General features: G+C 51.0%; 1 protein-coding gene across 1 annotated transcript in view; it reads right to left on the bottom strand.

The window, feature by feature from the left end:
- The window catches only part of ABHD17C (abhydrolase domain containing 17C), a 55,882-nt gene extending 41,348 nt beyond the window's left edge, over positions 1 to 14,534 (bottom strand). The window contains exon 1 of the mRNA XM_012660092.1: positions 14,121 to 14,534. Coding sequence (XP_012515546.1) covers positions 14,121 to 14,344 — 224 coding nt within the window. The 5' untranslated portion in view covers positions 14,345 to 14,534. The remainder of the gene's footprint in view (positions 1 to 14,120) is intronic.
- Positions 14,535 to 14,540: the final 6 nt, after the last annotated feature.

Below are 14,540 nucleotides of genomic sequence, written 5' to 3'. Positions count from 1 at the left end.
TGTCCAGATAATTTCTTTCTTTTTTTTTTTTTAGTAGAGACGGGGTCTCGCTCTTGCTCAGGCTGGTCTTGAACTCCTGAGCTCAAACAATCCACCTACCTCGGCCTCCCAGAGAGCTAGATTACAGGCGTGAGCCACCGCGCCCAGCTATATTTACTGGTTTTAAAAACTTATGTATTGAAATGATAAAAACTCAGTGGAAAAGTCACCGTGATTACCAGAGAGCGGGCCAATGCTCGCCACCGTGACACTGAAGTAGTAAAAGCCAAGCCGACGTCACCGGGGAGTTGGGAGAGGTGGACAGAGTGGGACGCTCACGAAAGGGGACGAAACAAGAAATAAAGCAAAATAAAAAGCACGGCCAACAAAGAACCAAAATAACCATCAAACACTGAAGACAGCAAAGGAAGTCTGCAGGATTGGACGACCAGGAGCCCCTCATGTTTCTTAGCAGAAAGTCAACACGTCACTGTCCTCACGTGGCTCCTGGTACCAGGAGTAAAGGCAGAGGTGGCGTCTGCTTTTTACCATAATCGTTTCTGTTTGACTTGTTATTGTCTACATGTGCTATTTAAGTGAAAATGTTAAATTTTGTCATTAAAACGTCACTCCTCTCTCATGTCACCTATTACTGAGTTTTCTCACTGGCAGGCTGGCACCTCCGGGTACCCAATGACACATCTCACTGTATTGGCCGAGGTGTGTTCCCCCCTAATGACACTCTTTCTGTAAAAAAATATGAGGTGTGGCTACTACCCTGTATTTTGCCTGTCGTGACTGCAGGGGAAGATGAAACGCGGGCCCCATCCAGACTAACTTCACAAAGTTCTGTCTCTCCTCTACCTCGCCCTGCCCTTCACAAATCAGCTTCGTCTCCTCAGCTGCAGCAAAGTGACGCCACCGTGTTGGAACGGTGCCGCGGTCCTCCAAGCCACCAGGTGCTAATCTGCAGTAATTACATTTAAGATTCTGATCTAAAAATCAAGACTGAATATTGATAAGGTCGGCGGCAAGGAGACATCAAAGGGCAAAGCATGGGGCTTAGAATTTACAGGACAACATGTAATATAGATAAATATTTTAAAATCTTCAAAGGCAGTTAAAAAAAATTAAACTACAAGCTAGAGGCCTAGTTTAGCAACAGTTCATGGGGGGAGGAACTTGAAGGAAGAGTCTTTATGTGTGGGAGCTAAAAATCTTTGACGTCATGGAGGTAGAGAGTAGACTGAGAGACACCATAGGCTGGGAAGGGTGTGGGGGGAAGAGGCTGGTCACGGGTACAAACACACACTTAGGTAGAGGGTGTAAGTTCTAGTGTTCCATAGCAGAGCAGGGTGACTATAGTTAGCAACAATGTATCGTATATCTCAAAGCAGCTAGAAAAAAACCTGAAATGTTTCTAACACATAGAAATGATAACTACTCAAGGCGATGGATACTCAATACCCTGAATGTATCATTACACATTCTATGCATGTAACAAAATACTACATGCACCCCATAAACACATAAAATATTATGTAGCAATTTTAAAAATTTATTTTCTCCTCCTTACATGTATGCGCTTTGCAAACAAACACTCGTTTATGATGAATAACAACCCTACTATATATATATGACTCTCATTTCCCCACCTCACAGAAGAGGAAACTGAGGCACAGATAAACAGGCAGGATTCAAACCCGAGTGTCTGGCTCTATTGTCCTTGCTACCAACCCCTGCAACACGGGCCTGCAAGCTACCAAGGTTTCTGTTCACTAATCCTCAGCGGACTTCATCCCACCAGAGCTCACAGCGCCACCGTGACGCAGTCGGAACCACCCATCCAAGCGGCCGTTTCAACTCTTTTCTTCCTTTCAACTGATTTCCAAAGATGCAGGAGACAGTTTACGACTTCAGAATTCGTTAGACAACAGCACAGCATCCCACGAGGCGAGTCTCTCCAAGGGTGTTCAAAGTCATCTTTTAAAATGCAAATAGAATGTGTTCGTGCTGTAGAGTACCATACCTAGCATTCAGCACAGCGCCTGGCATGCATCGACTTATGTAATGTAAGACTGAGATTTCTAAACATTTTATGATCATGCTCAGACACTATACTCCTAAGAAAAGAAATCCCAAAATACATTTAGTAACAATATATTGGAGCACTGGTGTCTAAACTTTTAATCATGCAACCTTTTTCATAAAAATGAGCGTGTGTATGCATTTTAAAACCCTACACAAAATCTACCGGCATTGAAAACAAAAAATCAACAATGAAAAACGGTAAATAACAAGGAGAAATGTAAACTCTGGTATTTTCTTTTCGTGCCCAGCGCTGTCCTGAGCACCTTACACTCGCCCCCCCCCAGCCTCGGAGACCAGCGACATCCGGGTCTGTTCTGATGTTAGAGCACAGGCTCCGGGGTCAGGCTGCCTGGGTTTAAAGCCGGGCTCACCATTCACCGTGGTATGACCTGGGGCAGGTCGTTCATCTGCCTTGTGCTCAGTCTTTGCATCTGTGGAATGGAGACAACAGTCCCCGCCTCACAGATGTGGTGATGATAAAATTACGTAATATGTGAAACGCGCTTAACGCAAAACAGACGTTCAGTGGACGCCGGCTACACCGGAACTGGCATCTAACACGAACCTCCTTCTTTGTAAATGGAGACTATGAGGCCCAAAGACATTACGAGACTCTCCAGCCCCTGGTCTCCCAGCTCCAGACCGGTGCTCTGGCCACTGCATTCCACTAGTTCTGGATAACGGGGCACAGCCCTGGGGTTCCCTGATCTTTTCTTTCTGTCTTCCTAAGACCAGTGTTGAAAACAATGGCCGAGACCCCAATGCCTTTCCTTCGGTGACTATTTGGTCTTAAATTTATTCACTGCTCCCTTAACCTCTGTTCTCACACTGCAATCCACACTCCAGTAACGGTACGCCATTGCCACCCGGCACTCCAGGGAAGCGGGCTCTGTGCCGGTTCATCACCAGGCCCGAGTGCCGGTGCGGACGGCAAGATACGCTGGGAAATCAGCAGCTACGATTTGTGCATTTTTTTAGAACCACCTGCCTTCGAATGATTTGTGAGTTTTAACACTTGTACATTTTTCCTTTGGAAAAAAAAAAAAGACCTTCACAAAGCAATAATGATAGACTAGGGGTGGTGCATCACAGGAGCCGTGGAAGCTACCAGAACGGCAGGATGTCAACAACTGTTGAAGGTGGATGACAGCCACGGGTTTCATCTTGATACTTTTTTCAATTTGTGTATAATTTGAGATTTTCCATAATAAAGTTTTGCTGTGCTTTGTTTTTAATAAACAGCATCCCAAGGGGAATGAGAAAGATAGTGAACGCACAGGGCTCATGGGTCTGGGGAGATGAAACCAATAGACAGACAGTGAAACCAGAGACAGAAATTTTTGTTTGAATTCTGCGTTCTTTTCACCGTCAACAGACTCTTGAAATATATGCCTCTGTCTCGATACCAACCACAACCACTTTTCCCAAGTATTCTAGAAACACATTAGACTGAGATGGGTCTTGACCCACCTGCTGGGGACCGTGGGTCTTACACTGGTAGCAGATGGACCTGTACACAGTGCACTACACACATGCACACACGCGCACACATACATGCACACCCGCACACGTGACAAGAAAGACGAACATCCCCCTTCTCTTCTAAGTGCTCCTACCACCTTCTTGGGCCTCGCCCCACACAGCTGAGGCTGCTCTTAGGAAAGGGAGCTTTGTCTTCTGTAAGGAAGGGCAGGCATTTGCAGGGCCCCAGGTCCAGCTGAAGCTAGGATCTTAGTTCCTGAGTCCTCCTCGCCCCTCCGCCTCCCCTAGGCTGGGTTACGCAGTCACACCCCACCTGGGGCAGAACCTTGGCAGGAAGATCGACGACTCCATTCCGAGAATGAAGGAAGACAAAGACCCCGAGTCCCGAACCTGAGCAGCCCTGAATACAAACAATGCCCTGGAGCGATCTGCGCCGTCCTTCAGCGGTGCAAGGACCACCGTACGGGGCTCTGGTGAGCTGAAAAGGAATCAGATGCTGTCTCTGTCCTCGAGGAGGTCGATTCCTACAGAAGAGGCAGATACAGCCACAGCTGAGCAAAGGCCCATCGCAGAGTTACGGAGCAGAGAAGGGCAGCAAGGGAGACGTATGGGTGGGGCAGGAGGGACTCCGGGGGGCACGGGCTGGAGAAGGGCATTCTGCGTAAAGAGCACAGAAAAGCCCCTGCATTTTCTTTCCTTCGTAAATATACAGGCAGCAACTTTCATTGTTTTCAGAAAAGAGTCGCAAATGAAGGGACAACTCCTAAGAGATTTAGACTCCAATTGTTCGGGGCTGTAATTAATTAACTTTGCAGCTCTTCGGCAAATGTAAAGATAAGTGGATAACTCAGAAACAATAAAAGAATGGATTTCTGAAGGTCCAGATGCCTGCAAAAGTCCCCAAGAAACTCTTGCCCCATTTTCAGTTCGGAGAGGAAACACGGGAAACACACGGGCAGGAGGCATTATGCAAATTAAAACTGTAATCTTCAACATACTTAATCCCGCAAAAGTAATTACGGTCCTCGCACATTTTACACATCAAGAAACACGAGACCACACTGAGTCGGCACGAGGGTTTTTGGTTTGTTTTTAATAATCTAGCGGAAGCCAGGAAGCACGCAGCAACGAAAGACCCCTGGCAGAGCCGCCGTGCCTACGGCACACAGCCCTCGGGGAAATCGCCCCGGCTGCGGGCGCCAGCAGCACGGCCCTATCCTGACGCCCCGCTGGGTGCTCGGAGAAATCACAGGGAACCGGCGGTCACTCTCCAGGCACAGAGCGTGACCGCAGACCCATGGCCCAGGCAAACAGAACACGCAACCACCCGACGCCACGGCGCTCTCTCCCGGAGACCAGGCGCTTCCCGAGTCACAGGAGCATCGGATCCTCCGGTACCGGGTTCTTTGAGAGGCTTGGTGCAAACACTGATCGAAGATGCCACGGAACCAGGAGAATGGACTGGATAGAGCTCTTACAGGGCGACTTTGGAGCGGGCGGGGCAGAGGCAGGTCCAGCCCAGGCGAAACTGCAGTTCTTCCGGTTGGTTTTGGGCTGATTGCCTTTCCTTCTTTGAAGGGACAATCCCCAAGTTTACCGCCAGGCCAGGCCTCAGGCCTGAGCTCCAGGCTTACTCTGCATCTCCAAACACAGGTCTGACGGGCACCTCACACTCAGCAAACCCAAAGCCTCGCGCCCAGTCTACACCCTGCCCCTCCCACCCCTGGGCCACTCCCAACTCCCCACAATGAATGGCAACTCGGGCGTCCTGCCGCTCAAGCCGGAATCCTCGGCGTCATCCTTGGCACTGCCTTCCCCACTGCGCCATCAGCAAATGCGGTTGGTTCTACGTTTACAGCACATCCAACGTCTGGGCGCCACTCAGCACCTCCGCTGCGGCCACTCTGGCTAAGCCACCAGCATCGCTCACCTAAAATAGCACAGTCGGACCCTAACTGGTCTCCCTCCTGTTCCCCTGACATGCCGGCCCCTCCATTTGTCACCCACACATCCAGAGTGATCCTTCTGAAACCTAGGCCACATCACGTCACTCTTCTCCCCAAAGCCCTCAGTGGCTCCCTTTTTCATGCTCTAAAAGCCCCAGTTCTTGAACTGGTCTGTACAGCCCTGCATGACAGACCCGCCCACCCCGCCTGCCCAGTCACTCTGGGCCGTCATCCCCACGGCTCCCCTGCCCTCTGCACCTCCGGCTGCCCTGGCATCCTTCACGCTCTGAGCCCAGCACCCACGCCCCGCCTTAGGGCCGCTACGGTAAACCAGAATACAAAAATCTTGCTCTGGTATTACGGACCTGCGCAGTCTATATAATTATCATCGCACAGGGTTTGCTTATGTCCGTGACAATCACTAAAAACAGCTTGGGATAAGGTAGAACTTTCATTTGAGCACCAAGCATAGTAACAGAGGCTTGGGCCGGCAGAGTTATACTTAACGTCTGGAAACTCGCTTTTTGTGGATACATTCTGAACACGGGCTTCTTTACATTTTTCCACCAAAGTAATTGCTCAGATTTCAGCGCGACCATTTATAAAAACGTAAAGTAAAGGAGCAAAATAATAATCAGAACTGGGGGTTCTCTGTACTCCTTTTCCTGAAAATTTCAGCCGTGCCCTGGGAACAACCCACCTTGAGGTTGGGCTCCTCTCGGAGCTTCCGCGAGGAACCGGCACACGGCGGTTACCTCGGTCTGAGTGCGGAACCTCAAGGACCGGACTTCCTGGAAGCAGGTCTCCAATTCCACCCCGGTGCTGCCGTCCTTCAACATGCTCCGGCGGATCGATAACGTGGAAATTATCAATGAGCTCCATTACGGAGCTCCGGAGACGCCACGGCACTCTGAGGCACAGGGCATGACGGGAGCATTCATATTTTAAGAGGAAGCCAGCCCCTCGGGTCCCGGGCCAACTCGGGAGCAGGCAAGGACAACTCGACCTGCTGAAGGTCGCTGTGAGGAAAGAGCAGCTGAACAGCCTGAGTGGAGCCAGCTCTGACTGTGCTGAGTCCGGTTCCCGGCCAGCTCCTAAGAGCTAAGGCTGGAAACGGTGGCGGGAAGGGAGCAAGCCAGGAATGGCAGGTGTTGGGTTACAGGTAGGGTTTCCGCTCCTTTAAAGATCCCCTTTGGGGATATCAACACCTTGGCAGAGGAAACACTATGAGATCTCAAACGCTAATGCGCACCCTGCCTGGAGGTCTCCAGGCCACCAGCAGCACACAGAGCCTCCTTGCCCTCGCTGCACACAAAGCCACACCATCGTCACTGTTCCCACCGCATCCACACGCACCAGGGCGGCTGGACCCGGGCATTTCCATCGACAGAGAGTGAGAAAAGGAGCAATTTCTTCAACATTCCTAAGCCTCTGGTTCTCAGTACGGCCTGAGGATTTGGCCACCACAGCTCCAACAGTTTTATGCACGACCCTAAACAGCAATGCCACCCTTCAGGTGCTGAGCGCAGCACTGTTGGTTGTGGCCATTGTTATTGTCATTATTATTTTAACTGAGGCTAGAAAAGGTTAGAAAACTTGCCTCAGGTCAAGCCACGAAACGCAAGCAGGACCTAAAATCAGGTCTGTTTGAGTTGAAAATCGACACTCTTAACCACAGAAATTAAAACACAACCAACCAACCGACCGAAAAAACATCCTAGGAAGCTCAGAACTGTGGGGAACATTCCTCCCCAGGTTACCCTTGAGACAACTTTGCCTGTGTTGCCCTGACATAAGAGCCAGAAACCGGTTCCGGCTGTAAATCATCTAAATGAAGAAATAAGTCATTAAATCATTTCACGCCGGGGATCTCTGACCTGAGCCGTACGGTGCTCCGGCGCTGTGCAGAGAGAGCTTCGGCCTCCTTCCCTCCCCCGCCTCCTTCACCCCATCCCGGCCCGCGCTCCACGGCCCACGGCTGTTCCCATGATGTCCGCACCACAGCCCGCTTGTCCCCAGAGGCCCCACGGTGACAGCGCGTGTCAGCTGCGGGGCAGGAGAGGGGGAGGCAGCCAAGGGAAGGGACCTGTTTCTCCACAGCCTTCCGCTCCAGGTCACAATGGGCGCCCACGCACGTGGTCACAAAGGGCAATGACGTGGCGGCTCCACTGAGGTGGTTTATGGAATTAATTGCGGTCTATTCCGCAAGGCCGATGCTCTGTCAGAGTGAACTTACGTCGCGCACCAGAGGCTGAGTGGAGAGTGGAGACGTCGTCCCGTGCGACCCTCTACCCACCGCTAGTGAGCAGCAGGAGCCTGGCACAGGAGGTGCCGAGGTGCCACCCTGGCTCTGGAGCTGTCTGGACATGCTCGCCTGGGCCACAGCCCTCCTCTCCCAGGACCTCCTGCAGCCCCCAGAGAGGCGGCCAGGTTTCTCTATTCTTCACACCAGCCATCGCTAACCTGGTCACATGACGCATGAAGCAAGAACAGGCACGGAGCAAGGAGGCCGGCTCCGGGCAGCCACGTCAGAGCAAAGTGGCACGAGGGGCGTGGTGACGTGCAAGGACCACAAATGAGGGAAAGGGCTGGTCCGCAGCAAGAGCACCGGGACAGGCTGGACGGGGCCAAGGGTCCCGACGGCGTCCGAGTTCTAGGCTGCAGCCCCCGCCAGACTCCGGGGGTCTCGCAAAAATGCACGTGCTGATTTCTTTTCAACCGTTGCCCCCTCATGTGGCTTATTCTCGTGCTTTCCTGGGCACCAAAGATCTGTGACCAAAACCACCGGCAGCAGTCCCCTTCTCCGTGGGCGCTTTCTCTGTTTGTCACCCACGGTGCAGAGCAATAGGATGCTCCAAGAGAGGCCACAGTCACGTGACTTGTATTGCAGTATATTTTTGTAACTGTTCCGTTTTACTATTAGCTATTGTTGTTCATCTCTTACTGTGCCTAATTTATCCATTAAACTTCACCATAGGTAGGTATGGACAGGAAAAACATAGTGTATGTCGGGTTTGGTACTATCTGTGGCTTCAGGCATCCACTGGGGGTCTTAGAACGTATGACCCCAAGGATAGAGGGGACCACTGTATACAGATGTGTGCAAACGTCTTCTCTAACCTTCCCTTTTCTTTAACTCTTAATTGATTACAATTGAGGCCAATCTTTGTACACTGGCTTTGGACGTTTCTAGGCTAATGTATCTCAACTGCGGCTGCACACGCACACACACACACACACACACACACACACACACACACACACACACAGACACTCATGTGTATAGATCACAGACTTTTTAAAAAATCAACCTAGGAAATTCCAAACTACAGCTAGGGTTGAGATCCACATGCACTGATCTTCGCAGTGTAGTCAAGAAAAGTAAATTAAAAAACACTAGGTATTTTCCCTGAAAAAAATCACAAAACGCAGACTTACCACGCCAGAAGTCAGGTAGTTGGGCCACATTCCATTGTTCTAGGTTGTAAAACAACAGAATGTGAAGCCCAACAGTGTGAAGTGCCTCGTTCAAGGTGACTGCTATGGTTTGAATGTTTGTGGCCTCCAAAACTCAGTTGAAATTTAACTACCAATGTGACTGTACGAAGACGTGATTAGGCCAGAGGGCTCCGTCCTTGTGAATGCACTAATGCCTTAGCTCAGAGTGGGCTCTTCATAAAAGGGCAAGTGGCACCTCTGTCTCCCCTCCTCTTCCCTCCCTCCCTTCCTTTCTCACTCCTCTTCCCTCCCTCCCTCCCTCCCTCTCTTGCCCTTTTGGCTTTTCTGCTATTTGGGGAGCATCTGCTCTTCTCCGGAGGAAGCTTCCAGACACCACCCTGGAAGAGGAGACTGGGCCCTCCCCAGACACCAAGCCTGCCAAGCACGGTGCTCTTGGACTTCCCAGCCTCCAGAACTGTGGGAAAGAAACCTCTTTTCCTTATAAACTACCCAGTCTCAGCAATTTTGTTGGAGCAGCACAGAACTGACTAAGACAGTGGCATAGCGAATTAGCGGGAGTGCGGGAGTTGGAACTAATTCTCCTAGTCCAAAAGGTTTTGTGTTTGTCAAACCTTCGTAAATCGCATCTTTCAGACAAAATTAGGAAGCCTGTGATTTGAAACAATCCTACAAAAAAAATCCTGTTATCCAAATAATGATCTACTGCGTGCGTGTGTGTTTATGTTTTGGATTCTGTACATAGGGCTTCTCGAAGTGGAGCAGATTTATGGTTTCAACAGAAGCCTGAGCGAAATCCCGTGCAGAGAGTAAAGCTGCTACCAAAATGAACACTGCAATTCCTAAAGCCAGATTTCTGAGTCTTAAGTGGGATTATCAATACTGAACAGAGCAGAGAAGTTACTAAATTTGGAGAGAGAGTGAGGAGTAGAAGCGGGAATAGAAGGTAGGCAGTGACCTTACTAAAAGCAAGCTCTAAGTAACCCCAGGACAGTATGACTGAAGTGACTTACATCGATGAAATGCTTCCTCCACCAATATGCCACGGCACCATCAGGGTTTTAAGGCCGAATTTTCGTTAAGACTGAGCCTCCAAGAGTATCCTCGATAAAAACAAACGTGCTCGGGAGAGAATACATTACGGAGTTATTGACCATTAACGCGGAAAATTAAACAGTGTCAGATCTCTTGCAACTGTATTACTAGAGGCAAGCAAGGTCCCTCGGAAAAGAACCACAAATAAGTAAGTTTTGGCGGGATGCAGCTCAGATTCTGGTCCTGCCACAGAAAAACCAGCCTGATGGCACAGCCAGGGAGCCTGCAGAGCCGGCACGGCAAGAGAGCACCTGGAGGAAGGGAGAAGGTACGCGGAGGAGAAGGGCTCTAAGTGGACCCAAAGGACACGCGGCCTACTTCGGTTTCAACGAGTCTGTTCTGAGAGTTCCGTTCTTCCTCATGGGATGCTCACATGGCGGCCGTCTTCAGCTGCAAGCCAACATGCTACTTCCTTTCTAGAAATATCATCGTGCTTTCGCCTTATGTCAAACTATTCACAACATGTTCTGTTTCTCTTTTGCCTAATCAAACTCAGGTAGAAATCCTAGGGTTTCACCTCTCAATTTGCTTCCTCCTGAAACCCTCATTCTAGATTACTTGCCCACTTTGACTCATCATTTGAGGGGACTCGTGGCCTGTACCACGCATGTGGGTGTGCACATTGGCGGGCCCTTGTGTCTGGAGTGCCTGTGAAGGGCTGGGCAGCTCCCTGCGGCACGCACAGGAGCCGGCTCAGGTAATGGAGAAAGGGCAAAGACGAATACTAAGGAAGGATTGTTATTACTCTTCTGTTCAATACGGATATTTCAATATCACTGCAACACCAGTATAATGGACTCAAAGTGGGCCAGACCTCAAGTCAATACGTCTGAACCCCTTTGTGTCTGTGGTTGTACCCGCGGATACTACACCCTGAAGGTAAAATAAGACCCAAGTCTTTGTAAGAGTTCAATTTAGGAAAAATTGAATTTATCCCATTTATTGATGGGGCACCCATGTGTGCAACTCATTAAACAAATATTTCATGAGCGCCTATTATTTTAAGACACTTTGCCAGCAACTGTTGGGAATAGAGGAGACATAGAGTCCTTGTCCTCAAGGCTCTGGCAATTTAGTGGGGACACAGACAGCAACATTGTGATGACTGCAAGCAGAGGAGCCGGCACCCCGGCACGGGGAACACGAAGGGTCCCCTGATCCAGCCAGGGTCCCGTCAGGACCCAGTGTTTCCTGCACAGCAGAAGGGCACGTACAAAAGGCCAGACGGGAACGTGAGGAGAGAGGGCAAAGTCCTGGCCTGGTGCTCGGGGCTGCGGGGCGCTGCCACACACCTCGCAGCCCTCCCGGGGGACAATCCCAGTACAGGGACGGGGATGACTCAGGACCAGGCTCTCCCACCAGTGTCCTGAGGAGCGTGGCTGACCAGGTCCGAAAAGAGAGAGATCCCCAAAGAAGACGAGGGGGTTGGGGGGTACAAAAGAGGGTCCGACCCAGCCACAGAAGAACGGGGGCCTGGGCAGATGACGCTCCTGCCATGGCGGCCACCTGAAAGGGGCCGTGACTGGGCAGAGCACAGGTGTGTCCCTGGCAAGACCAGAGCAGAACCACGCAGAACACCCAGGGTGCGGCTGAAGGAAGGCGGTTAAGGCAGCCGTCGGCTTCGCAATCGGGTGACTCCTCTGTGGTAGAATAACAAATGCGCCTCTTGAGACACCTGGTAAAAATGACTGGGCGGTGCAGCGGAACAGCACTAAACTGGAAGCCACAAGACCGACTGCTGGTTCCCCGTAGAACTCGGGTGAGGTGGGTGAGCACGAGCCGGGTCCACAAGTATGTTGGAACATGAGCTTAGCAGTTCCCAACCAGCCTTGCCTTTTTTTTTTAAAGTGAAATAAAGCATAACATGTTCTGCTAAGTGCACTGCCCACAGAATAAATACTGTTTTGTGAAACATTTGTTTCCAATATATAGATACAAATGTGTATGTGTGGGCTTGATCAAGATGTAAAATGTGTTTCATTTTTTTTTTTTCTTTTTTGAGACAGAATCTTGTTCTGTTGCCCTGGCTAGAATGCAGTGGCGTCATCATAGCTCACAGCAACCTCAAACCCCTGGGCTCAAGCGATCCTCCTGCCTCAGCCTCCCATGTAGCTGGGACTACAGGTGTGCGCCACCACTCCTGGCTAATTTTTCTAGTTTTAGTAGAGATGGGGGTCTCGCTTTTGCTGAGGCTGGCCTCGAACTCCTGAGCTCAAGCAATCCTCCCACCTTAGCCTCCCAGAGTGCTAGGATTACAGGCGTGAGCCACTGCACCCGGTTAACATGTGTTTCTCACTGTGGGGTCATAGTCAAAATAGATTGAAAAGCATAGGACAAGAGGTTTTCTAAGTTTCTTCATATTCTAAGATTCTCATTTAGCTTTTAAATTCTAATCTATTTTACGGCAAATAAATCAATTTCGACAAGAGTTCTGACATAATATTAAACAAACCATGGGCTTAGATATACCATGAGGTAATATAAAATTCAACATTATCCAAAGCAATGCCCTTTAATTCAACTCAGTATGATAAAAAAGTCTCCAGGAAATAACTACGCCTCACATATGTTGCAACCCGGCCACACCTGCATATTCAGGGCAAAGGATTAGCCCTGCCACAGGCTTTCGTTCTAATGCAGACACGCACACAGAGGACCAACATTCTACAAAAATTTTTAAATAAAATCTACTCAAGGTAGGATTTTCATGTTTCCCTTTAAAAAGACCTAATGCCGACCTTATTTTTAATACCTTTACCAACAGCAAACTCTGGCAATCTATTGATTGTGTATGACACATACTTCTGAAACCCTTTACTGGAACAGGTGGCTTGCAACTGCTTGGGAATTCTGACCCAATACATCTGCATATGATACATTCTCATCTGCCTATGCCACTTTTGAAAAGCTGCAACCCAAATGAGGGCAACTCCTTCCGGACTTTAGGAGAACATAAACATGCAAGGTATATTAAACACTAAGCACGGCCCTGTCGGCCAAGCCACTTTCCCAGACAGGCAAGGGGTAATTTATGAACATAAGCATACACATACAAACATGAATGGAAAAATCATTAATGCCAGCTCTGTGCATGAGAGCAAATAGGTTATAGACAAAAACTATATAAGGGTCCACAGTGACAATAATGCATGTTGTACTTACTATGGGGACTGCTTCATCTGAAGAAACCACATCTCATTATAGACATGACCCCAGGTGTTTTCACCGCCGCTGCTACGAGGTAGGTGGGAAAGGTCACAGACACCCTAACTGGAGCACAAACAGGTGACCAGACTTGCCCACTTCCCAGGCCTTTGTCTAACCAAGAATAAAACCCAAGTTTTTTTGTTTGCTCATTTCACCAGGTCTAACCCCTAAACCATGCCCCCAATTTGTGCCTGGAATGTAAAAGGCCCTCCTCTGTAAATACTCTGCAGCCCTTTGCATGCTAATTCAAGGTCAAGAGATTCCCCTACACCCTGCAGGCTTCAAACTTATCCTGGGCTGTTACTGAGGCCAACAGCCAGCAGCCAGCTACTCTGCCCCACCAGGAGGCAAACTCCTCGACCATCCGACCCTCCAGCTGCCTCCAAGGCTGCCCAGACGACGCCTGCGGGCACTTTACAACCGAAAAGTCGGGTAGAGGTCATCCTGTCACACCCACGGACCCTACAGGGAAGGAAACTGAGGTCTAGAGACTCCTGTCTGTGCCTTGCCAAGGTCACGACGGCCTGAGGACCTGCAGTCTCTGGGTCGGCTCACACAAACGAAGGACAACCGAGTCGTTGCCCTCTGCCCCGTACTGAAGCACCCACACGCTGCCACTTGCGGTAACCGCAAAAGCCCAGCCGGTGGGCCAGTGGCGCCCAGGCGTGCGAAATCCTCCGAGTCTGGGCTCTCCAAGAACCTGCGGACCGCGGGTTTTCGGAGGGGATGGAAGCAGGCCCGGAGCTCTCCGCTCGCCCGCAGCGCCGGAGGAGGAGCCCCGGTCCCCGCAGGCCGCCCAGAGGCCCCAGAGGCCCCCTCCGCCACCCGGCCTGCGCGCCAGGCCCGCGACCCCCGCCCGCTCACCGGGTGCGCAGCGCCTGCCACGCGGCGTCGATGTCGGCGTAGAGGTTCTTCTCGGAGGGCTTGCCCGAGCTGACGCCGTAGCCCGAGTAGTCGTAGGAGAAGATGTTGCAGTTGATGCGCGAGCCCAGGCCGATGTAGAAGCTGCACATCTGGCCCAGGTCCACGGCGTTGCCGTGCGAGAAGAGCAGCGTGTAGCGGCTGGAGGGCGCGCAGCGCACGAACATGCAGCCCAGCCGGTTGTCGCGGGCCGTGCGCGAGAAGAAGACCTCGACGGCGTCCAGCTCGCGCTGCGAGTACTGCCAGTCGGCGCGCTCGCTCAGGTGCAGGCTGCACGCGCCGGGGCCCGCGCCCGCGCCCTCCTCGGGCTGCTGCGGCGCCGCTTGGGCCGCGTTGGCGGCGGCGGCGGCGGCCGGGGCCGGG

Source organism: Propithecus coquereli, unplaced genomic scaffold (assembly GCF_000956105.1).
Source record: "Propithecus coquereli isolate 6110/MARCELLA unplaced genomic scaffold, Pcoq_1.0 Scaffold655, whole genome shotgun sequence".
Taxonomy (NCBI): Eukaryota; Metazoa; Chordata; class Mammalia; order Primates; family Indriidae; genus Propithecus; species Propithecus coquereli.
The sequence above is the reverse complement of the archived record's forward strand: the minus strand, read 5'-3'. Positions and strand labels throughout refer to the sequence as shown.